Source organism: Platichthys flesus, chromosome 5 (assembly GCF_949316205.1).
Source record: "Platichthys flesus chromosome 5, fPlaFle2.1, whole genome shotgun sequence".
Taxonomy (NCBI): domain Eukaryota; kingdom Metazoa; phylum Chordata; class Actinopteri; order Pleuronectiformes; family Pleuronectidae; genus Platichthys; species Platichthys flesus.
The window spans coordinates 27275769-27298682 of NC_084949.1; the positions used below are offsets into that span (position 1 = coordinate 27275769).

A 22914-nucleotide genomic window follows, 5' to 3' on the forward strand; every position below is an offset into this window, starting at 1 on the left:
AGGAAAGGTAGGAGGAGGAAGGCCTGCACTTTTACTTTGTAACGAAATGGGTTAGGGTTAAAGCTAAAGGTCCAGTTGAAGGTGACCCTGACAAAGAAGAAGATAGATATTATTCTTAGCCTTCAGAAAACGAAGAAATCTGTCTATCTACCTCTCCATCTCTCCATCTCTGTATCAGTCTATGACAGTATAATATAATATAATACGAGCACATGCATTTTGAAGCGTGGCATGTTTTAAAAAGAAGCTTATTTCCTGTTGCAGGTAGGTGACGCCATCAGTATTATTACGCACAGACATAGAGATCTGTTCAAGTAGGGGCGCTGATGTAGCGTGAGCAATTTAGTGTCAATTGGACAATGTTTAAACAACTTCATTTTGACATTGATCAGTAGGTGGCGCTATGCCCCTGAGACACATAGAGCTGTTCGGGCTTGGACTCTGATCATGAGACAGAAGTTTGGTGGTGATAGGAAAACGCAACGTGGAGTAATGATGAGAGAGAGAGAGAGAGAGAGAGAGAGAGCAAGAGAGAGAGAGATAGAGAGACGTCAACGGCTCAGCATCAAAGGACTCATGGTCCATGTATGATACAGAACCTCGTGTTTTGATGGCGTGGTATCAAACTGTGATCATGTGCTCGTTCAGAGCTGCTTTACAGTCCCAGAAATTGTAGTTTTAGTTTCCTGTTTGAGTTTTCTTTCCTGAAACTGTTAGGGTTTGTGGTGGTGTTCGGACCCCAAAGCAGACACGGAGGAGCAGGTAGTGAAACAAAGGCAACAGTTTATTGAGTGTGTAGGCAGGTGCAGGCTGGAGCGGCAGGGTGCAGGCTGGCTGGAGGATCCACTGAGAGGCGAGGATGACAGCCGAGCGAAGAGGCACACGGAGGTTCTGCGTGGAGCAAGCAAGCAACAGGAATTAGTCCACGATATAACACAAGATGTGAAGGTCGAGAGCATCACCGAGACAACTACCCAGATCTATGGAATAATCTGGCGCCGGCTTGTTGAGCGGACCAGATCTTTATAGTGGAGAGGATTAGGATTGAGTGCAGGTGCGCCTCGTCCGCTGCAGGGAACCAGCCCCGCCCCCTAGCGCTCACAGCACCTGCAAAGGGAAACAGAGAAGGGGAGGAGGAGAGACGAAAAGAACAACAAACAACTACACAAATCCTCACAGAAAAAAAATGTTTTAAGTTGCATTTATTTCATTTATTTTGCATAAACTCAGACTCAAATAAACGTTGTAGTTTTCTGTTGTTTCTGGAATCAGATTAGAGTGAAAACTGTCTATAAAAATGCATTTAATAACAATATTAATAACAGGCAACACTGAGCGTTAGAGTCAGATGTGTTGAAGTGAGTTTGGGGGAAATTATAAAAGATCATGACTTCTGATATTTTCAACGTTTTGAGAGTAAAACGCATGGACTGATAATACAAATCACACTTCTTGAAGTAATTCATTCTCATAATTAATAAAAGAATAATCAGAGAGTGTATGTCCCGCGTCCTGATGGCTTTACATAACTATTTAATATTTAATGTATAAAACACACATGGGTATTTCCTCAAAATGACAAAGCTGAAGTTACATAATGAAACTAATTGATGACGGTTATAGATTTAAATCTTTAAAGTTATATTACTAAGTCTTCATCAAGTATAGTTTATAAGTATCATAAACATAACACATTTATACAAATGTAAATTATTCATATATGCATATCATAACAAAAATGAACAAAATATCCCGGATGAGAATTTTGTGGTTTCATCTAATTATTATTTTCTATTTTACATGGACTTAATTAAAACAGGCTTATTTCTTATGATCAATATTGAAACCATCCCTCTGATGTCTGTGCGTGTTGTGTTTTTCTGATGATGAGGGGACGGCTCTTTCATGTCATATCATAGCATATGTCCCGACCCTGCAACGGACACTCCTCCATGATACACACACATACACACACACACACACACACACACACACACACACACACACACACACACACACACACACACACACAGAGTCAGGTGATTTCCAGTAACTGCAGAGAGGGGGAGGAGCCTCCAGTGAAAGTGAAAGTGTTCAGACTCGTTCTAACTTCAAGGAGCAGAAGGAGGAGACGTGAAGTCTGAGGCTGGTGAGTGTTCAGCTACATTTATATTATTCATTCATATTATTTTACAGTCAGTGTTTTTCACTGGATCCAGAGACAGATGTGAACAGCAGGTCTGGATCAAAGAGCCTTCAAAGGACTAATTAACAGAGTTAACTCACAGCTTCACTTTTTATCTTCATCTGTTCATCAAGTGTTTAATAACACAACGTGTTTTCACAATCATACGTTACAGTCACCTGAGCGTGTGTGTGTGTGTGTGTGTCCTTGCTGGGACAGGAAAACAGAAAGTGAAGCAATTCGCTTACAGTGGTACAGAGAGAGAGAGAGAGAGAGACTCTTGTCCTTCCTGAGGTTTCTGATGTGATCACTGTATTTCCTTGTATATAAGAAGTCCTGTGTACTCAAATAAATACCAGTACTACAAACTATGAAGCTCTGCATCTATTTCACAATAAAAATAAATTAATTGATTCAGTCGACAGAAACGCTGGAGTGCTTTTATTTTGAAATGGGTCGGCTACAGGAAGTGTTATTTGTGTTTGTGATGTTTTCAACAGATTAACATTGAAACTGGTGTGAAAGATCATTTCACTGTGTTCTGCTGTAAACTGAGCACAGAACCAGAGGAAATACACCAGACCTTGAATATCTAGAAGAGCAGCGTGGCCTGAACCACAACTGAGCCGCAGCCGGTGAAACATGGGCTCGGACACTTCAAAGCAAGTTGGACCCTCACACACAAAGTAAGAGACCTGCTACAAACATGTGAAGCTCCAAACTGAATCCTCACAGAATGAACCAGTGAATGATGTGTTCTGAATAAAAACATGTTTGTGTTTGCAGAGGTCAGGACCACAGACTGAGAGCAGAGTCTCCAGGGTCCAGCTGTCTGTCTCTGAAGAGTGACCAGTCCATGGATCCTCCTCTAGACTTCAGTAATGAACCTGGACCCTCACACACAGAGTAAGAGACTGTTTCTACTGGGACCTGCTCTGAAGAGGATCTAGTTTCCTCTAGTGTGGCCCCTGCATTAGGACACAGCTACATTGAAGTTGGTGACTAATCTCTCAGAATCACTCAAAGAGCTCAGACCTCCACCAAGAACCAACACGCTCCTTATGAAACCACTTTGAAATCCACTAGAGACTCATTTGGATTTGGATCTGCACCAAATTCCACACACTGGTAAACATCAGTCCTCTGAACATGTCTGTGAAAGAGGACCCCCCCCCCCCCCCCCCCCGATCTGGTTCACAGACCACAATCTTCCACCTAGTTTATTGGTAATCTGTTGTTTTTTATAATCCCACTAACGAACCAACCAACACATAAACATACTGGGTGAAAACAAAACCTCCTTGACAGAAGTGATGACAACCTGTGACTGTGACATGTGAGTTATCAGGACATGTCTTCACAGGGAGAGGAAGAGGAGTCATGTTTCTGAGGAGGAGCAGTCGTCCTGCTGTGCTTCGTGTCAGGACGTCCTGAAGGATCCAGTCTCCACCAGCTGTGGACACTGGTTCTGCAGACAGTGCATCACCTCATACTGGGACCAGTCTGGTTCTTCAGGAGACTCCTCCTGTCCCCAGTGTGGCAAAAGATCCAGAACAGGAGCTGGAGGTCAGACAGCCGGTCAGAGCAGCACTGTACATGTGTCTGCTGATGTCTTCACTTCTGACAACAGCACATGTGGTTTTATTTTGTTCCCTCATACAGCATCAACATTTAACATCGTTAGAAAAGCACAAAGTTAAAAAGCTTTTATTTTCTGTAGTTTTTCTGTATCTGATGAAAACAATCAGCAGATTCTCAGATTCTCTGTCTCTCACATTGTTTCTTGTCTTTCAGCAGATCGTGGTCTGCAGGAGGTTTCAGATGAACATAAGCTCAGTCTGAGGAGGAGATGTGAACATGTGACTGAAGGAAGTGATGAAACAGGAAGTAGAACCCTCCTCAACAGGATCTACACTGAGCTCCACATCACAGAGGGACAGAGTGAAGAGGTTAATACTCAACATGAGGTGAGGCAGCTTGAGACGGCTTCCAAGATGAAGATCCTCCAGGACACTCCCATCAAGGTCCACGACATCTTTAAAGCCTCCACTGACCAGCAGAGCAGCATCAGAGTCGTCCTGACCTACGGCGTCGCTGGCGTTGGAAAAACCTTCTCGGTGCAGAAGTTCACTCTGGACTGGGCAGAGGGTTTAGAGAACCAGGATGTGGGTCTGCTGGCTGTGCTTTCGTTCAGGGAGCTGAACCTGGTGAAGGACCAGCAGCACAGTCTTCTCACGCTGCTCCATGTTTTCCATCCAGCGTTACAGAAGCTCACTGCAGAGACGCTCGCTGTCTGTAAACCTTTGTTCATCTTTGACGGCCTGGATGAAAGCAGACCTTCTCTGGACTTCAACCACAGGGAGCTTGTGTCTGAGGTCACACAGAGGTCATCAGTCAACGTGCTGCTGACAAACCTCATCCGGGGGAATCTGCTTCCCTCGGCTCTCGTCTGGATAACCTCCAGACCTGCAGCGGCCAATCAGATCCCTCCTGCATGTGTTGACAGGGTCACAGAAGTACGAGGCTTCACTGACGCCCAGAAGGAGGAGTACTTCAGGAGGAGATTCAGTGATGAAGAGCTGTGCAGCAGAATCATCTCACACATCAAGACGTCCAGGAGCCTCCACATCATGTGTCAAATCCCAGTCTTCTGCTGGATCAGTGCTACAGTTCTGGAGCACATGTTGACCACAGACCAGAGAGGAGAGCTGCCCAAGACCCTGACTGACCTGTACTCACACTTCCTGATGGTTCAGACAAAGAGGAAGAACAACAAGTACGGTGAGGGACATGAGACGACTCCGCAGCAGCTGACGGAGGCTGACAGGGACATTCTCCTGAAGCTGGGGAGGCTGGCACTTAAACATCTGGAGGAAGGAAACATCATGTTCTACCAAGAAGACCTGGAGCGGTGTGGTCTTAATGTCCCAGAGGCCTCGGTGTACTCAGGAGTTTGTACTGAGATCTTCAGAAGAGAGTGTGTGATCTTCCAGAAATGTGTCTACTGCTTTGTTCATCTGAGCGTTCAGGAGTTTCTGGCTGCAGTCTACATGTTCCACTGTTACACCGAGAGGAACACAGAAGAACTCAACAACTTCTTGGGAGCATCTAAGAACACATACAGTACCTCATACCTGGATGAGCTCCTGAAGAGAACCATGAAGAAATCCCTCACCAGTACAAATGGTCATCTGGACCTGTTTGTTCGCTTCCTTCACGGCCTCAGTCTGGAGTCCAACCAGAGAGTTTTAGGAGGCCTGCTGGGTCGGACAGGGAACAATCCAGAGATCATCCAGAGAGTCATCAACAACCTGAAGAAGATGAGGAGTGATGACATTTCTCCTGACAGAAGCATCAACATCTTCCACTGTCTGACTGAGATGAACGACCACTCAGTTCATCAGCAGATGCAACAGTTCCTGACGTCAAATAACATTTCAGAGGAGGAACTCTCTGAGATCCACTGCTCAGCTCTGGCCTACATGCTGCAGATGTCAGAGGAGGTTCTGGATGAGTTGGACCTGATGAAGATCAACACATCAGACCAGGGTCGATGGAGACTGATCCCAGCTGTGAGGAACTGCAGGAAGGCTCGGTGAGTCCAGACATGATCAATAACATGTTCAATCAGTGGAGATGAGTCCTTCTTCAAATACACTCAGTGTGTGTGTGTGTGTGTGTGTTTGTGTGTGTGTGTGTGTGTGTTTGTGTGTTTGTGTGTGTTTGTGTCTTTGTGTTTGTGTGTGTGTGTGTGTTTGTGTGTGTGTGTTTGCGTGTGTGTGTGTGTGTGTGTTTGTGTGTGTGTGTGTGTGTGTGCGTGTGTGTATGTGCGTTTTTGTTTGTGTGTGTGTGTATGTGTTCAATAAAGTTATTATTATTATGTACATTCCTTGAAACTGAAGAAGTAGGAAATATAGTTTATTCTTCTTTCTTGTCAAGCCAGAGTTCCCACCCTGCGTTTGTCCTCCACCACCAACCAGTGCAGTGTCTGTCCCTCCAGGTTCTTGACATGTTGACTTCAGAACAAGATAGATAGATAGATAAATTACTTTATTCATCCCCGAGGGGAAATTAAGTCGTCATAGCAGCCAGTACATTTGAATACAATAAAATACAATACAATAGAATAAAATAAAAAATATTGAGTTAGAAAGAATAAAAACAGAAACACAAGGTAAATAGGTAGATAAGGTGCAGTGGCAAGATGATGGTAATAGTACTGATGATATGATGGAAATGTTATTATTAGACAGTATATAAAAATAGTACAGTATATATAGTATATAATATAATATAACATAATATATATTTATATATGATAGTGTCGTATTTCAAGCAGCAGTGTCTTGTCGAAGTCGGTGTTTGAAGAGAGGAGACGCGGACCCAGAACTTGCAGCATAACAGAATTTATTACACAGAAGTTTCACAGGTCAGACGGGCTCCATGGTATGCCCGGAGAAATCACAAAGGCCAGATAGTGAAAATCTGGCTCGCCTCCGCCAGGCAAGACCTTTTAAAGAGGAGTTGTTTACAACAGAACTATAGATAAAATGACGTAGCACATAGGGTCTATGCCTAAATTTGGACATGTTTTTAGTAACTTCAAGTTAAAGTCAACCTCTAGATCTTTGCTCCTCCCTTGGCAGGTCAGATACTGTACGATAGGTCAAAGATCATTCCAAGGAGGGGACGAATAACTCAAACTCAAAACTTAAGAGGGTAGCATGCCATCATTGTATATACACATGTTAGAGCTGAATATACTACAATAGTAATTATACCAATATAATAGCAGTATATAGTAGTAATGGCAGCAACAGTATATATAATAATAATAGTAAATATAATAATAATAATAACAACATGTACACATGTATAAATATGTGTATATAGACTTATATATACAAAGAATATACAAAGAGTATGATATAATATGATATATATTAGAGGTATAAATATAGGTATTTGACTATACAATAGATGATATAATATAATATGAGTGTAAGAATATATAGACAGAGTGTGCAAAAGACAATATTATTGTATAAAATGATATATAGTATCAATATGGTTTATATTAACACATAACACATATGATGTGGAGTAAGTGTTCCAGTATATGGAGCGGAGTGTTGTACAGGGTAAACAGTGCAAGAGGTCACAACATGAGGTCACTGTGACCTTTGACCTTTGACCACTTAAATCTAATCAGTTTATCTTTGGGTCAAAATGTGAAGAAATCCCCTGAAGACAGACTTGAGATATCATGTTCAAGAGGCCATGAACATGTTCTGTGACCTTGACCTTTGACCTCTGATCACCTGAGTCTAATGAGTTCCTCTGTTAGTCTGAATGAACGCTTGAACCAAATCTGAAAGGATTCTCTTGAGGAGTTTTTAACAAAGAGGGGATTTACCAGGGTGAGGGTCACATGATCACGTTTTGTATGAATGTTGTGTTTTCTGGTTTAATTCTCACAGATTTTATATTTTCTTTAATTACAGACTCGTGGGTTGTCACCTCTCAGAGATTCACTATGAAGTCGTGGCCTCAGCTCTGAAGTCAGACCCCTCACATCTGAGAGAACTGGATCTGAGTAACAACGACCTGCTGGATTCAGGAGTGAAGCTGCTGTGTTCTGGACTGGAGAGTCCAAACTGTCGACTGGAGACTCTGAGGTCCTTAAATCCTTCTTCACTTTTCAGACTTTCTTTCTTATTGGGTCATTATTTATTTAAATTGTCTCAGTTCTGCTCTGCTCACTGTCCCTCAGTCATCTGTCACTCACCCAGCCTGTCAGTCACGTCCACCTCATCAACTCCATTCACCTGCACTCACCTGCTCCTGATCACTAAGCAAGTGTCAGTAAATAACATGTGGACTGAGGCCGAGCACTCGTCCTCCTCAGGTTTTCAAAATAAGACACATTCTTATTGAAACACGTTGGAAAGTTGATATGTATAGAAACAAACAGGAAGTGACATCAGGAGCCATACCTACTTTAAACAGTGTTTAATTACACAAACCTGCTCAGTGACCAACACACAGAGAAGAAGGTGATGAATGAAACAATGGTCCAACATGTCTGATCTGATATTTATCTTCAGGTCACAGACTGGACTGAGGTCAGCAGCATGTTGAGAGTCTGTGTTCACATGATGACGATCCACAACAACAGGAGGACACATTCTAATATTCATATTTCTTTATCCAGGTTGAATGTCTGCAGTCTGTCAGAGATCAGCTGTTCTTCTCTGGCTTCAGCTCTGAGGTCAAACCCCTCTCATCTGAGAGAACTGGATCTGAGATACAACGACCTGAAGGACTCAGGAGTGAAGGAGCTTCTTGATCTACGGCAGAGTCCAACCTGTCGACTGGAGACTCTGAGGTCAGTAGATGGTTGGAGTCAGTCCACGCTGCTTTCATCAGTATGTTACTAAACACAGTCAGTATCACAGATCCAGGGTCTGTGCTACCAAGCAGGATTTGTGGATATCAGGTTAACTTCAGGTTTAGTTTTTTCAGTTCTACGAAGCTCGTCCACTTCTAAACCAGGTAAATCACCATGGTAACTTCTGATGACAGCTTACCTGCTCCAGGTTAAGTTGGAGATCAACCCGTATAGAAGCTCCGCCCACTGACCACAGTGACTCTACACTGTTGTGTGGTGCACACTCTCCTTAAAGGGACGGATAAGGGAAGTTTAAATCAACGTCTGGTTGGTTCAGTTGATCTCTAACTCACCCAGAACATCTCAATGTCTCCAGACCCATCCCGTCCCCAAAACACCAGAGGACCTCAGTCAGCTTCCTGGAGACAGGTCCATGTGTGTGTCCTCAGAGACAGTGAGACAGTGTGTGTCTTTAGAGTCAGTGAGACAGTGTGTGTCCTCAGAGACAGTGAGACAGTGTGTGTCCTCAGAGACAGTGAGACAGTGTGTGTCTTCTTGTCTTCCACTCGTCTTGTTAGTAAACAACAGATTCAGATCTCGTGGTCTCGAGTTATTTATCTCGTTCACACGTTGTTATGTTGTGGTCACGTAATATATTTTTACCAGATGCCACCAGGGGGCGCTGTAACTTACACAAGCTGGACCACAGCTGACAGCCTCACACGAGGGACAGAGACGGTGTCGTCCTCACCTGATCTGAGACAGTTTGTCCTCTCACTTCATCAGTGAAGAACTGATCAGGTGGATCTTTGTCACATCTGAGATCAGTGGGACTGAAGCCTCTCCTCATCACATGGTAACCAGGAGCTCTTTATACAGAGCAGAACCTCTGCTGAGGTCCATCTGTCTCCTCTGGTCCCAGTTTGTCAGAAGCAGATGTTCATCAACACACAGTGAAACATGGCTTCACCTGTAACAGCAGTAAATCCACCTCTCAGGTGTCCACTCTGCACTTTGACATGCAGAGGACACACACTGAGCTCTTAGCGTGTTCATTCTGTCACCCTCTGGGAAAACCAGTTGTTACCAAAACACTTATTTATAGTATTATTTATATTTCCTCCTTACTGAGAATTCCTTTCATTTAATTAACAATTCTGTTTTATTTCTTCTGTATTTAATTTATTATTATTAAGTCATTTCCTTTTTGCTCAGGAAGTGTTCTACCTGTCAAAAAAACTTGACCACAAGTGAGCCTATTGGTTCAAAGTGAAATAACTGCATGTTATTGGTGTAAAACATTCTAAGTCCCGCCTCCTCACTCGAGTCAGAGAGGTGCAGTCGAGTGTGGAGACAGACGGAGCCTGATGAGAAGTGGAGAAGTTGGAATTACGGAGCGATATTACTGCTACTGGTACTCGATACTGAACGAAGAGAAGTTAGAGTATGTTTGAGCCCATAAGAAGTTTATCAACTACTGAGAGGACCTGGAGAGCAGCTTAGAGCACCGTTTATTCTTTTCTTTTCCCGGCTGGGTTTTCTGGATACCCTTGAACTTTGAGTTGGATTGGAATCTCTCCCTGACGAGGGAGATGGCGAGCCACCCGTGTTGAGCACCTGGATTGAGGAGCGCTTCCAGTATTCATCATTCTGTCAGTGTGGTAGGACTGTGGGGAAGAACCTCAAAGGACAGTTGAATCTAGCAGAACATCCTATTTTTTGAGGATTACTTTTATTTTCAGGGTGCACCCATTTCAAAAGACATTTCTAATTTTACTAAACTGAATGCCGGCAATGTTGTAAATATTTTGTGTGTTAATACAATTGTTTTGATTTAAACTTAACTCTGTGTTCTGGTTGCTAATTCTGGTGTCTGATTCCTGTTAATTACTCCTCCCTTCGAATCTGGGTTATACTGGTCCAGTGTGCACCTACCCTCCATGTGGGTTCCAATTCCAACACGTGAACATGAAGCAGAGAGGAAGCTGCTTCACCTCTGAACAGGACTGAAGTCCCTGCTGCTCTTTCTACTGGATGAGCTGCATCACTGACTCACAGCTGATGAAGTGAGTCTCTGTGACACTGATGTCTTCTTCTCTCAACAGGTGGAGGAGGGGATCTTAGTGGAGGAAAGAGTGAAGAGGACAGTGTGTGTGGACGGAGGCTGAGCTGTGTCCTGAGGATCCAGAGGCTGAAGCAGCAGCAGCTTGTGTGTAGTCTCCAATCTACACAACCCCTAATCTGCATGTGTTTGTGAGATGAAGCCGGAGCACCTGGAGAAAACACGGGGAGAACATGCAGACTCCACACAGCAACACCCCATCTGAACCGGATTCAAACCAGCAACCTTCTTGCCCCGATTGTGTTTATTCACATGAAGAATGTGTTTATTGAAACGACACAACACAAGCAGAATATATAAACCCTCTATAAAGACTCACATACAGTGTGTTTAAGTTTGTCTTTATTATTGTCCACCTTTGTCCCTCAGTGTGTCTCCATGTGTGTAGAACCACATTCTGTGTATATGTTTGTCTATGATCTTAAAGTTCCTGGATTCACGTTACAAATTGATTTAGTTCAACACAAAGTTCAACACATTGAAATCACTTTGAATTTAAAATCAGAGTTTTGTCTTTGACACAAAAGATCAAAACTCTGGACTTAAAAATGGGACGTTTTCATTTCTGCTTTTCTACTTTTGACCCACAGGTGGCGCTGCAGTATAACAGCAGCACATCCCAGTCAAAGCCTTTATATTCAGTCTATGAGTCAAACACATGGATCATTTCCTCTGTGACAAACCAGATGTAACGAGAAGAAAAACATGTCAGAGAGAAAAGTTCTGTTTCTACTTGTCTCTGCTTTAATGCTCAATAAACATCCTTCCACCGACTTCACTGGAATCATGACTCAGCTTTTCTTTCCTCTTCAAACAAACTGGTGGAAACATCTCGTCCTTGGTGCAGGTACAAGAACAAAATCACCAGTTTGACATAATGGAAACCACCAGAAGAAAAGTGAATTGAGACATTTACAGAATGAAGAAGAGTCGATGAAGAGCAGAGCATCTTTAAGTCTCTGAGGAAACTGTTTCATAAACATTTTACCATATTTAATAGAAAACTGACCCGAGGACGTTTTATACAAACGTAGATGAAGATTCTTGTTGTATGTTCTCGACCACCACCTACGAACCACCACCAGGGGGAGACTGTAGCAGCCTCTGGGAACAGCTGCATGCTGGGAAATAATTGATGATGGGAGGTTCACAGCAGAGACAAGGGACAGAAAGTGTCTGAGAGATGATGTCCTGAAGACAGTGGACATGTTGGGCCTGTTGTGTTGAACAGTTTGTGTTATTTTGTGGAGATACTTGTCTCAACATGATGGTTTCACTTCATGTTCAAGCCCGTCTCAGTTCTTTGTGTCTTCAGGATAAGAAATGTTTGACAGAGTCAGTTCCTGACAGGCTCCAGTTCTCACTGTGTGGAGAGGTCATCATGTGACTTTGTGATGATCCTCAACACACGTGTGTCAGTGTAACATGTGACTGTGAGGCCATGTTCATGAACACGCTGCTCTCACATCTGTCCAGCAGATGTTGAAGCTCTGAGGTCCACTTCCTCTGCAGCAGAGTGAGACCATCATCTCTTCATGGAGCTGTGCACCAGGCTGGTGTCACGTGACCAAACACAAAGTGTGAACAACACGTCATCAAAGGATCCGATAGAATTCCATCAAACACATTTATGTGATATACTTAATACTTATAAGGAAAAGCTTGTGCTCGTAATGAAATTCTACATCTGATCAATATGTCTCAATATAAACAGCCTGACAGCAGATCAATACATTTATTTATGATTATTTATCAGTGGATTTCATTCATTCACCAACAAAACCATTTAAATACAAAACACAAAACCTCTGATCCTGAATGAAAAGGAGCGGGAAAGAAGAATAATCTGATATAATCTGCTGCTCGTTCACAAGACGCTCATCAGCTCAGTGGCTTCAGCTTCAGTTTAGTGTTTGGTTACTTTAAGGTTCAGGTTTTAGATTCAAGTTTAACACCTCTCTCTCTCTCTCTCTCTCTCTCTCTCTCTCTCTCTCTCTCTCTCTCTCTCTCTCTCTCGCTCTCTCTCTGTATCTCTCTCTCTTCTCTCTCTCTCTCTCTCCTTTAAAGTCCTCAAAAATGAAATCAGTAATAATAATAATCCTTAAAATGTCCATAGTTTCTATAATAATAACAATAATATAATATAATATAAACAGTTTATAACCGGAGCGATGAACCCTGTTATTTGCTGCTCTCCCTCTAGGTGGCGACTGTCAACTGGTTTTGACACCAGAAGAAGAAACCGGGACCGGAAGTGAGAGCTGGCGTCCTGTTTAAAAGTCGTTAACGGTTCTGACGCGTCGTCCCGGTTCCCGGTTCCTCTTCCAGCTGATGTTTACATCTTTGTTCTAAATGTTTTCATGTTGACGTCTTCGTGTGGACGGATTCTCCGAGGAGGTGAGAGAAGAGTCCATCTTGTCTCCGTGTGTCTGCTCCTCCGGCTGTTGGAAGAGCTGCTTCCGGTACAGTGACGTTTAAAGTTCGATGATTCCGATGATAAACGTCTATTTGTATAATCAGCACTTTGTTTAACTCAAGAAAACACAACAGAAACTTTTCAACTTGTTTAAATTAGTTTAAAGTCTAAAATCTGCTTCGTCACTGTTAGACTCAGAGTTTTATTATCATTTTGTTATTAAACTGAATCTGCAGCTCTGGATCTTTATCTTTATAGAATGAGGCTCATATTGTTTTAACAAACAAAGGGTTCATTAATCAAATGGTTGATCTTTAATAAATAAGACCTCTTTAAAATCTGTTTTAATAAAAACATACTAAAGGCAACAACAAAATAAACTTCAAACCTCATCAATACAGTTTTAAACTTGCACCATTGCTTTTTTGCACTATTTTGTTCTTTTTTTAATCTTCAGTTGTGTATATATATATTTTAGATATGTATATTTTATTTCTATTTACATTTTTATATTCTATTTTGTCTTATTTTTGTGTCTGTTTCTAATATTCTGAGCATTGCCATAACAGAGCCTGTGACCCAAGCATTTCATTGCAAGCTAATGCTTAATGTCATCAATGTGTATATGACAATAAACTACAACAAAACAAACAACAACAAATCAATCAAATTAAAATCTCCTTTGCAACGCGTCAGATTTTTATTTGCTCGTCAGGTTTCTCTCCACCTCCTCGACCTGAAGCTGTAAACACGATGGACGCTCTGGATTTCACCGAGGAGGAGATTCAAGAGCAGCTGGCGATCCTCGGCTACAGGAACATACCGAGGCACAGGCTGCACGAGTTCAAGCAAGGTCACAACCGTTCTGTCCTGGAGGTCGTTCGGGACATTACATATTCACGTTATTAACGTCTCTAGAAAATAGTAAATATATCAGGAGAAGAGGGTTTTAAACTTGCTCTGTCGTTCTTTGTGTCAGATCTTGATGATCTGATTCGACGTGGAGAATGGAAAAGCCTGACCTCGCCCAAACAGACGGACGCCACCTCTCCTCACTCAGCCTCCTCTCAGCCGAGTCCTCCTCCCTACACCAAAGAAAAAGGTCAGGACTTCGGGTTCCAACTCTTTTCTGTTTCACACACGTCGCCTGTTGGAGGTTTTCCCCCCAATAACATTGTTGTGTTGTTTCTCCACAGTCAGTCAGAGCTACTTTCAAGGCAGTGACGAGGGATTTTTCTTGCATTCGACCAAAACTGACCATGAAAGTCAGGTAAGAATTGAAGATACACTACATTAGAATTCCTGATTAATACAGAAAATCTAATGTCAGCATTCAGCAGCTCTAAATACTGCTATCAGAGAAACGTTAATGGTTTTAGTGTCAGTGTAGTTTAGGTTCTGCTGCATTCACAGTTTAACAGTGACATTCAGCTTTAATTCAGGGTCAAATCCAAAAGGAGACAGAGGTCGTGATTCGATTTGTACATTTTGAACATGTTATAACCTTATTTAACCCCTAATATTCTAAATCTGACTATTAAATACTAACGCACAAAATTGGCAATTTAAATTCGTTGCACTTAAATAAAAGACACGGCTGAAATAAAGGTTTTTCCAATGATATCTTTCAGCAGAAGTTTGATTTAAAGTCCTAATCTTGTCTGTGTCACAAGGGAAGACGCCAGATTATTCTAGAACGGTTTCACTGTCGTACAAGATAAAACTGAAACAAGACAAACGTCAAGATTGGAGATCGGACCTGTGAAGAATCCTACTTTCACATGTGATGGAGTAATAACACGTCTTCAACACACAGGTGCACAACACTAGTCAGATCAGACGATGTGAGCAGCAGCAGGGAAACCGGGACTCGTACGCCCGATACTCCGTTGCTCCAAAGCTCCAGCTGCCCTCGGGAGCCCCCAGCGGGCGGCAGGTGGAGCAGCACCCTGAGGACCTCCTCCACCCGTCACTCACAGACAGCTACACATCCCCCCCTCACTCCCAGGGGCGACGCTTAATCAAGAGGAAAGTCCTCAGGTAAAGATACGATTCACGTCCTTGACAAGAGACTGTGGACGAGTGTGTGTCCCTTTGTCCTCCTGACAGGAGGACACATTCATCTGTGAAAAATACAGCTGAGCATTAACAGATGTTTTGTTCTGCTTAAAGGAAACATGAAGGACAATCGCTCGTCTGTGATGAATCGTTCTTCAGTGAAGACTCAGGTAAAGTCAACTCAGCTGTTTGTAGGAATTCAATTCAGTGTAATAGTTATAATTATCTTTATTTAACATGTTTCAAAGGCCAAATAGAAAAATCATCAAATGTAAAATGTATTAAAATAGACAGAGGGTTTGGCAGAGATCATGCAGGATGTTATTTATTCAAACTAATATTCAGAAGAGTATATACATATACAGTTTATACAAACCTCCAGCTGCACCAAGTCACACACACACACACACACACACACACACTCCAAAATGTGATTATTTATCAAGATCCATGAATTATTCTCTGAAATCAGTAAATAAAAATTATCCCACCGTATAGACAAAAATAAAAAAGATTTCCTGGATCTGCACCACAATTGAACTGGTTCTTTCTTGGCCCATTTCCCATCACCCCACTAAGTTTCATGGAAATTTGTCTGCACAGGGATGAAAACTATAAATAAATATAAAATGTATAAAGTTAAATTAACATTAATTAAATCGAGCTGTGGGATTGAGTGATATGAAATTTAATAAAAGGGATAGATAATAACAAAGCACAGATGTAACACCTTTGGTCACCAGCAGCCGGTGCTGTTTAGGCAGTCAAAGGAGGATGGGGAGGATTTCAGGTTAATCCTCTTAGCTCCTTCCTTAAACCCTTTGCCTCCGCAGCTCACTCTGCTCACTCCTCAGCAGAGGGCACGTATCCAACATGTACAAAATGTACAACGCTCAGTGGGATGAGGGGAGCGAAGATGACAAGGATTGTCTCAGCTCCTCCTTTTGGACCGACGAGGAGAAGCAGCAGGAGGAGGAGGAGATAGAGCGAGTGGTCAGTGAAGAAGACTCCAAAGCTGAAGCCAAGAGGGCAGAGGCGACTTCAGAGAAGGAAAATGGAAGTAGTGATGAAGAGGGGGAGGAGATTAAGCGAGTGGTGGAAGAAGAAGAGTGGACACCTGTAGACGAGGCTGAGGAATCTTCACAGGAGGCTTCAGAGGAGGAAAAACCTGACTTGAAGAACCAGGAGAACTTCACCGGAGAGAGTTCTGAAGATGGAAGTGATGAGGAGGTGGAAGGAGAAGAAGAAGGGGCAGATGATGAGGAAGGTGGAAGTGATGATGAGGAAGGTGGAAGTGATGAGGAGGAGACTGAAGGAGAGGTTATTGAAGACAAGTCCAAACTTGTTCCCGAAGCAGAGGACTCTTTCAAGGAGACTTCAGAGGAGGAAAGACTTGAGGTGAAGAACCAGGAGAACTTCACCAGAGAGAGCTTAGAAGATGGAAGTGAGGAGGAAGAAGGAGAGCCGGAGGATGATGAGGAAGAGGAGATTGAACGAGTGGTTACTAAAGAAGAGTCCAAACCTGTTGAGATTTCTGGAGATGGAAGTGATGATGAGGAGGAGGAGGAAGAAGGGGAGGAGATTGAGAGAGTGGTAAATAAAGACGAGGCAGTGGAATCTTCAGAGGAGGAGAAACCTGACATGAAGAACCAGGAGAAATACAGCGAGGAGAGTTCTGAAGATGAAAGTGATGAGGAGATGGAAGAAGAAGAAGAGGGAGCGGATGATGAGGAAGATGGAAGTGATGAGGAGGAGAAAGATGAAGGGGAGGAGACGGAACAAGAGTTTAATGAAGAAGAATCCAAACTTGTCGCCAAGTTAGAGGACTTTCTTCAGGAGGCTTCAGAGGAGGAAAGAGTTGAGTTGAAGAACCAGGAGAACTTCACCACAGAGAGTCGTGATGAGGAAGAGGAGGAGATTGAGCACGTGGTCACTGAAGACGATTCCAAACCTTTAGCCGAGACAGAGGAGGAACAACCTGAGGTGAAGAACCAGGAGAACTTCATCAGAGAGAATTCAAAATGTGGAAGTGATGAAGAGGAAGAGGAGGGAAACTGCACCAGTAGTCCGGCTCAGAGTCTGATGACCTCCGGCTACGGCACCTACAGACCAGAGGAGCAGGAGGGAGGAGACGACCGAGACGACCACACCATCACAGAGTTTGACCAGGACAGTCGAGGAGACGTGTCTGAGATGAGAGACGAAGAAGAAGAAGACGATCGACCCAGCAGCTTCGGGTTTGAGATGGAATCCACACGAGAGCGAGGAGACGTCCAGACTCGTCCAGAGAGCGAAGACCAGAACCAACCTGGAGCTGATGGAGCGGCGTGGAGATCACCTGGTGCTCGACCTGAAGAGGACGTCCCAGACTCTGAAGACAAAGACGGGACTAATGAAAGACCGGAGGGTCGAGGACACGTCTCTGGGTTAGAAGACGGGTTCACGTCCGATGAGAAGAATCCTGAAGAGGGAACAGGTAGTGAAAAACCCGATGAAGAGGAGAGAGAAGCCGAGGAGGAAGACCCCGACGACTCCTCGAGCAACAAGGACATAAAGTTCATCGACTCCAAAGTGGACTTCAGTTGGATGGCGTACGACGATATGGAGTGGGAGGGGAACCTCCGGCAGAAGAAGGGTGACTGGTTTCCTGTTGGTTTCACCTTTGACCTTTTGGTGTTGCTTGTTTGTTGGTTTGTCTCTGTGGAAGAACACGGGCTGAGAACCGACCGTTGAATCCTGGTGTGGATCCTCATGAAGCTAATTTAAGTCTTTTAGCAGCTCTGCACTTTGGTACAGATCCAAACTCAAGTCTGGATTCAGATGTGCTTCCAGTGTGTTTTCGGCCGTTGCAGGCCAACCAGTGGAATCCTGGGTAATCTCGTTGATGGTTCTGATGGTTCTGATGTTTCTTGGCAGCGAGCGGTCTGGAGGAAGGACTGGCGGAGCTTCACGTGTCCTCGTCCACTCAACAGGACTTTGAGACGGAGAACGAAGACGTCCCCAGTCACAGCTCGGAGGAGGACCGGATCTCGCTGAGTGCTTTTGAATCCTACATCAGCTGCATGGTGGGTAATGTAGTCCGACTGTACTACAATGTTTTATAACTCCTGAATATTAAATCCTTGAAGATGATTCGTCAGTAAATCCATTTGAATGTCATTTTGTAGACTGAATCTGAAAGTGACTTCGACCTCAGGCCCAAACCGAAATCCTGTAAGTCCACACCCACACAACACAACACAACAACACAACACACCAGAGTGCGTTTTCACTCTTACTCTTAACAAACCTGTTTCTCTCCAGTCATCCGACCAGCGGTGAATCAGCAGAACCTAAAGAAAACGGACCCAGTGACCAAGTAGGTTAAAGATCCGAACTCCTCGACTCGTTCTGAGCTGAGGACAAAACAGTCGTCAACAGATTCCGACGGTTGATGACTCAGCGTTTTCTCCTCCTGCAGATATTTCCAGTACAAGCAGTTCTGGGAAGCGTTTAAAGTCCCGGGAGAGAGAGACCGACGAGCGCTGCGCTGGGAGATCAGGGTACAAAAAAAACAACTGTGATACAAGAACCTCATGTTCACCTTTCAAGCTTCAAGTCGTTTCTTTATTAATAATCGTTTTTTTCTTGGTTTCCAGGAACGTCTCGCACACGAGCCTCCACCCGTGAGTCTGACTTCTCCAACTCTGTGTTCTACCACTTCTCACTTAAATTAAACACCACTGAAGTTCACTCACTCGTGTTTAATGCTCACAACATGCTCGTGTTCACAGGAAGATTTTGTATTTAATAAAAAACTGTTGAAAGTTTGATCTCGGGCCGTTTCACTGAAGAACGGTTTCATCACAGGCCGTTCAGTGAGCTGGTGAAACATCTCTAATCTTCTCTAGAAGTTGTTCTCATCGTTGAAGTTGTGTTTGTGTTGCAGACTAAACCTCGGAGGGTCCTGGTGCCGAACACCTACACCGTGCCGACGGAGAAGAAGCGAGCGGCGCTCCGCTGGGAGATCAGGAGCGACTTGGCTCACGGCCTCATTCCTCACAAGCTCAGTCACGGATGTTAGACCTTTCTGCCTTTCAGATACTTTTATAAAACTTTGGACTGGTTGTGTTTTTTTTAACGCATTATTTATTCACGACTTTTGTACATATTTGAAATACAATAAAGACAAAAAGAAAAACAACAGTGAGTGGATATATTACAGGTGGTGTTTCCTATGGGAAGTCAGAGTAGGGCAGTTTAAAGGAGTAGAGAGGCGTGAAGCGCTGGTCGTGCCACAGCAGCTTGTCCTCCAGGAACCTGAGTGTCTCCAGAGTGAGGACCACGGCTTCGTGCTTCAGCAGGCTGTGGACGTTCAGACCTGACGGAGACAGACACGTGTGACTGACGGGGGCAGTAAAGAGCAGGTGTAATAATGACAATATAAAAAAGCACAAAGCTCTGGGACTCACCAACGGCTGGAATGATGTTCACGCTCTTCAGGTTCGCTGTGGCCTGAAGAATGTTCTCAGGAAACTCTTGACCTCTGAAAAGAGAGAGAGCCACGTCAGCGCCGAGCAGAAGACGTTTGATTCGTGGAACACGAGGTTCAGTCATCGATACTCACACATCTACGATCAACAACGACTCCCCCCAGTGTCTGTGTCGGATGAGGTCCAGCAGGTACTGGGAGTCGGGGGTGGGGATGTTCAGAGAGTCCACGATGTGAAGGTAGTCCTGGAAAAACCACAACGTGATGTCAAACACGACTAGAACATCTCAGTCGAGCTGATTCCTCCAAACGATCAAATCACACACACTCAGAAATATCAGATCCATGAGTAGTTTCTTTACAGATCTACAAACTGCTTCCATCAACACCCAGTCTGGATTGTGTGTGAGAGTGAGTTCCTGTTACCTGCGCCATCTTGGAGCTCAGCGCCACTTTGAGTCCTTGCACTCGAACCTTCATGGGCAACATGTAGTAGTAGCTGGTCGGTCCTCTGGGGCCGTGGGACACTCCCCCTGAGGGACACACACATCAACCCGTCATGAAGACTCCTGAGCATCACAGGCCTCAGCTGCTTCTGGGACAGTTTCTACATTCAGACATGAAATTATCCAAAGAGGGGAGGTTTCTAACACGTAACAGACGTGAAACGGAGACAACACACGTATCTCAGGAGGTTCAAGTCTGAAAACATTTGAGTTTATATTAAAACTGATGCGAGCAGGAGTTGAACAACAGAAGTCCCGTCACCTCCTCTCCACAGCGGCGAGCGGATGCTGCCCTGACGAGCTCGGCCGCTTCCCTTCTGCTTCCACGGCTTCTTTCCACCTCCTCTGACCTCTGACCTGACCTTCGTGTTGGCGTGGCTCTGAGGGACGGAGACAAAGATCAGAGATTCAGGTTCTGTGTGGGACGTCCGGCTCTGGCTGCTGGAAACAAGGACCCTGATCCTCCGCTCGGTGAAAAGCAACACGTGAATCCTATGATTCTTCTTCCTGAAGCTGTTATCTCAAAACATAAATTACAAACATTTCAAAGTAAAACCGTAACTTACAATTCTTTTGAAGTTCCTCTGCCACGTTTCGACGTTGTGAAGGATGTCGAGCCTGACGAGAGGAAACAAACAAACAGGATTCAAACCAAACTTCCACTTCAGACGTTTTCCTTTAAGACTCGATTCAAAGATCGGGTTCCTCAGGAGATCGGGGTTCGAGTGTCTGAGCTCTGAACTCCACTTTACCTGGGAGCCACTGCAAAGACGTCCGGGTGGAGCTGAGCCAATCCCACGGGCTCGGCGTCCTGCGCCTCCAGAGTCTCCACCCACGTGTGGGCGGGGCTCAGGTGGGCGGGGACAGCGGCATCACACCTCCTCAGGAGAGGCAGCGAGGAATCAGCAGGAGGCGGGGCACGCTCTGACGGAGGAAACACGAGTCAGACAAAGTCTCTGTTGCATCTCTATCTCTGGGGAAATTATTATTTGATATCATTTGATCCACAAAATGGAATCGACGGAGCCACGAGTCGGACTCACTGAGCCGGGCCGGATCCACGAGGTTGGACGGCAGCAGGAGGTTCGGAGGCAGAGCGCTCTGAGCCGAGAAGCCAGAGGAAAACTGGAGGAGCAGAAAACTGGAGTTAGTGTGAGAACAAATCTGAATCAAAACTTTAACGAGATAATAAATAATAAAGTTGTGATCGAACCTCGTGTCTCACTGAACCAACTTAAATACAACTTTATGTAATCCAATGAATAAAGGTTTATACAAATCAGTGTAGTAGTTGATGACTCTTCAAACCATCGTGTTCAGACAGCAAAGACAAACATCGCAGACAAATAACAAAAATATAATATAACATATAATAATAATAATAAACAGAATTATACAATAAACAACAATGTGACACTGAGCCGCAACTAAATAACTCAAATTATCAGTTCGACTGGAAATTAACGTTCAATCGATCTGATGATTAACTCAATGTTGTCGTTTATTGTACAAGAATAAATGTTTGATGGATTATTGGTAATAAATCAACTCATGAATCCACAATGAGAATAATTCATTCTTGAACTAAAACAGTCAAATCATTTTTTCTAAACTGTGTTTTGATGCTTTGCAAATTAATCACATGATTGTTTTAATGTGTTTCCTGTCAACAAACCCTGATAATAAATATTATGATCAGATTCAGAATCAGCAGCTGATTAATCATTAGAAGTTTGAATCCTGGAGATTCACTGTGTGCACGTGCTGAGGAATCAATAATCAATAACTGATGAAATGAATCATATCGAATCAGAATGAAGCCACGTGAACACGAAGAGTTACTGTCACTTCATATTTATACACGGATCATATTTATCTCTTCTTCATATTTATACACGGATCATATTTATCTCTTCTTCATATTTATCTCTTCTTCACAGGTTCCCCCTCGTGACGTCACTCACCCTTATCGCGGATCCTCTGTTAAAAACCGTCAAAGACAAACGAAACATCTTCGGTTGTTTTTCACTTTGAATCTTTATCTGGAAACAAACATTTTAAAACCGAGGCAGCGAGTTCGCGTCGCGTGAGGAAGAAGGTCGCCGGCGCATGAGTGTGACGTCAGAGGGGAAAAACACGCGCCTCCTCGCGGCTGGAGGCGGTGAAACATCCGGAAGTAAAATATGAATAAAAGCAAGAATAAACAATTATTATAAAAAGAGTACAGGGATAAACGATTCATTAAATGATGTGAAAAAATTACAATAGAAAATTAGATTAAATAAAGCAAAAACTGTAACGAAAACAAGCAAACAAGTTGTAAGCAACTTGTTTTTGAAAATAGTGACAATAATTTTGTTTAAATAATGTATAGCAATATATAATATAATAATAGACTTAAAAAGATAAGTAAGCAGAACACCATTTAAACCAACAAGATAAATAACACAAACTAATATAATAATCACACAGAAAGCTATTCGAGATCAAAATCTGAAAGGTTAACCCTAAAGAGCGACCACAGGACGCAGGAGGTTTAACTATACATATATTCATCTTATTTAATATTCCCCACTTCTTCACCCTGTAAACTGCTGCTTCATTTGATATGTTATATGTAATGTTAAATATTTTGTAAAGTCGTCTACTGCGTAGATGTTTGCCTGCCATGTCACAAGAATGTCACAGGAATGTCACAAGATGGATTATTGGTCACAAGAATATCACAGCTCCGATGACGCTGTCATTGGTGCATGTGACAATAA

At 43.4% G+C, this 22914-nt stretch overlaps 3 protein-coding genes across 10 annotated transcripts; 2 read left to right on the forward strand and 1 right to left on the reverse strand.

Moving 5' to 3' along the window:
• Window positions 1-2064: 2064 nt before the first annotated feature.
• LOC133954032 (NLR family CARD domain-containing protein 3-like) lies at window positions 2065-11472 on the forward strand. 2 transcript variants are annotated; one of them, XM_062388288.1, is made up of 7 exons: window positions 2065-2149; window positions 2686-2871; window positions 2972-3091; window positions 3549-5780; window positions 7690-7863; window positions 8400-8573; window positions 10682-11472. In XM_062388288.1, the coding sequence occupies exons 4-7, from the start codon at window positions 4180-4182 to the stop codon at window positions 10698-10700; spliced, it is 1968 nt and encodes a 655-aa protein (XP_062244272.1). In that variant the 5' UTR covers window positions 2065-2149; window positions 2686-2871; window positions 2972-3091; window positions 3549-4179; the 3' UTR covers window positions 10701-11472. The 2 variants fall into 2 exon arrangements, with proteins under 2 accessions (XP_062244272.1, XP_062244273.1); XM_062388289.1 differs by lacking the exons at window positions 2065-2149; window positions 2686-2871; window positions 2972-3091 and having other exon boundaries at window positions 3444-5780.
• Window positions 11473-12942: 1470 nt separating this feature from the next.
• Window positions 12943-19355, forward strand: hyls1 (HYLS1 centriolar and ciliogenesis associated). 7 transcript variants are annotated; one of them, XM_062388352.1, is made up of 12 exons: window positions 12943-13160; window positions 13811-13967; window positions 14094-14216; window positions 14311-14384; window positions 14931-15154; window positions 15287-15342; window positions 18089-18237; window positions 18340-18385; window positions 18476-18530; window positions 18633-18714; window positions 18811-18837; window positions 19101-19355. In XM_062388352.1, the coding sequence occupies exons 1-12, from the start codon at window positions 13059-13061 to the stop codon at window positions 19233-19235; spliced, it is 1230 nt and encodes a 409-aa protein (XP_062244336.1). In that variant the 5' UTR covers window positions 12943-13058; the 3' UTR covers window positions 19236-19355. The 7 variants fall into 7 exon arrangements, with proteins under 7 accessions (XP_062244336.1, XP_062244337.1, XP_062244338.1 ...); XM_062388353.1 differs by having other exon boundaries at window positions 12943-13095; window positions 13830-13967; XM_062388354.1 differs by having other exon boundaries at window positions 12943-13095; window positions 13857-13967.
• mrpl4 (mitochondrial ribosomal protein L4) lies at window positions 19278-22263 on the reverse strand. Its single transcript, XM_062388393.1, has 9 exons — window positions 22114-22263; window positions 21193-21274; window positions 20902-21073; window positions 20716-20767; window positions 20412-20529; window positions 20070-20176; window positions 19779-19888; window positions 19624-19697; window positions 19278-19532 (listed from the first exon to the last, which is right to left on the reverse strand). The coding sequence occupies exons 1-9, from the start codon at window positions 22159-22161 to the stop codon at window positions 19387-19389; spliced, it is 909 nt and encodes a 302-aa protein (XP_062244377.1). The 5' UTR covers window positions 22162-22263; the 3' UTR covers window positions 19278-19386.
• Between the last annotated feature and the right edge of the window lie 651 nt (window positions 22264-22914).

What these genes read in the sequence shown, in the direction of transcription:
- LOC133954032 (XM_062388288.1), top strand. Translation starts at nt 4,180, where the DNA reads ATGAAGATCCTCCAGGACACTCCCATCAAGGTCCACGACATCTTTAAA. An exon ending in AGGAACTGCAGGAAGGCTCG is followed by an intron (nt 5,781 to 7,689) that starts GTGAGTCCAGAC and finishes CTTTAATTACAG; the next exon opens with ACTCGTGGGTTGTCACCTCT. An exon ending in TGTCGACTGGAGACTCTGAG is followed by an intron (nt 7,864 to 8,399) that starts GTCCTTAAATCC and finishes TTCTTTATCCAG; the next exon opens with GTTGAATGTCTGCAGTCTGT.
- hyls1 (XM_062388352.1), top strand. Translation starts at nt 13,059, where the DNA reads ATGTTGACGTCTTCGTGTGGACGGATTCTCCGAGGAGGTGAGAGAAGA. An exon ending in GCTGCACGAGTTCAAGCAAG is followed by an intron (nt 13,968 to 14,093) that starts GTCACAACCGTT and finishes TCTTTGTGTCAG; the next exon opens with ATCTTGATGATCTGATTCGA. An exon ending in AATCCTACATCAGCTGCATG is followed by an intron (nt 18,238 to 18,339) that starts GTGGGTAATGTA and finishes GTCATTTTGTAG; the next exon opens with ACTGAATCTGAAAGTGACTT.
- mrpl4 (XM_062388393.1), bottom strand. Translation starts at nt 22,161, where the DNA reads ATGTTTCGTTTGTCTTTGACGGTTTTTAACAGAGGATCCGCGATAAGG. An exon ending in CTCGCCGCTGTGGAGAGGAG is followed by an intron (nt 20,177 to 20,411) that starts GTGACGGGACTT and finishes TGTGTCCCTCAG; the next exon opens with GGGGAGTGTCCCACGGCCCC. An exon ending in TGAGCTCCAAGATGGCGCAG is followed by an intron (nt 19,889 to 20,069) that starts GTAACAGGAACT and finishes TGGTTTTTCCAG; the next exon opens with GACTACCTTCACATCGTGGA.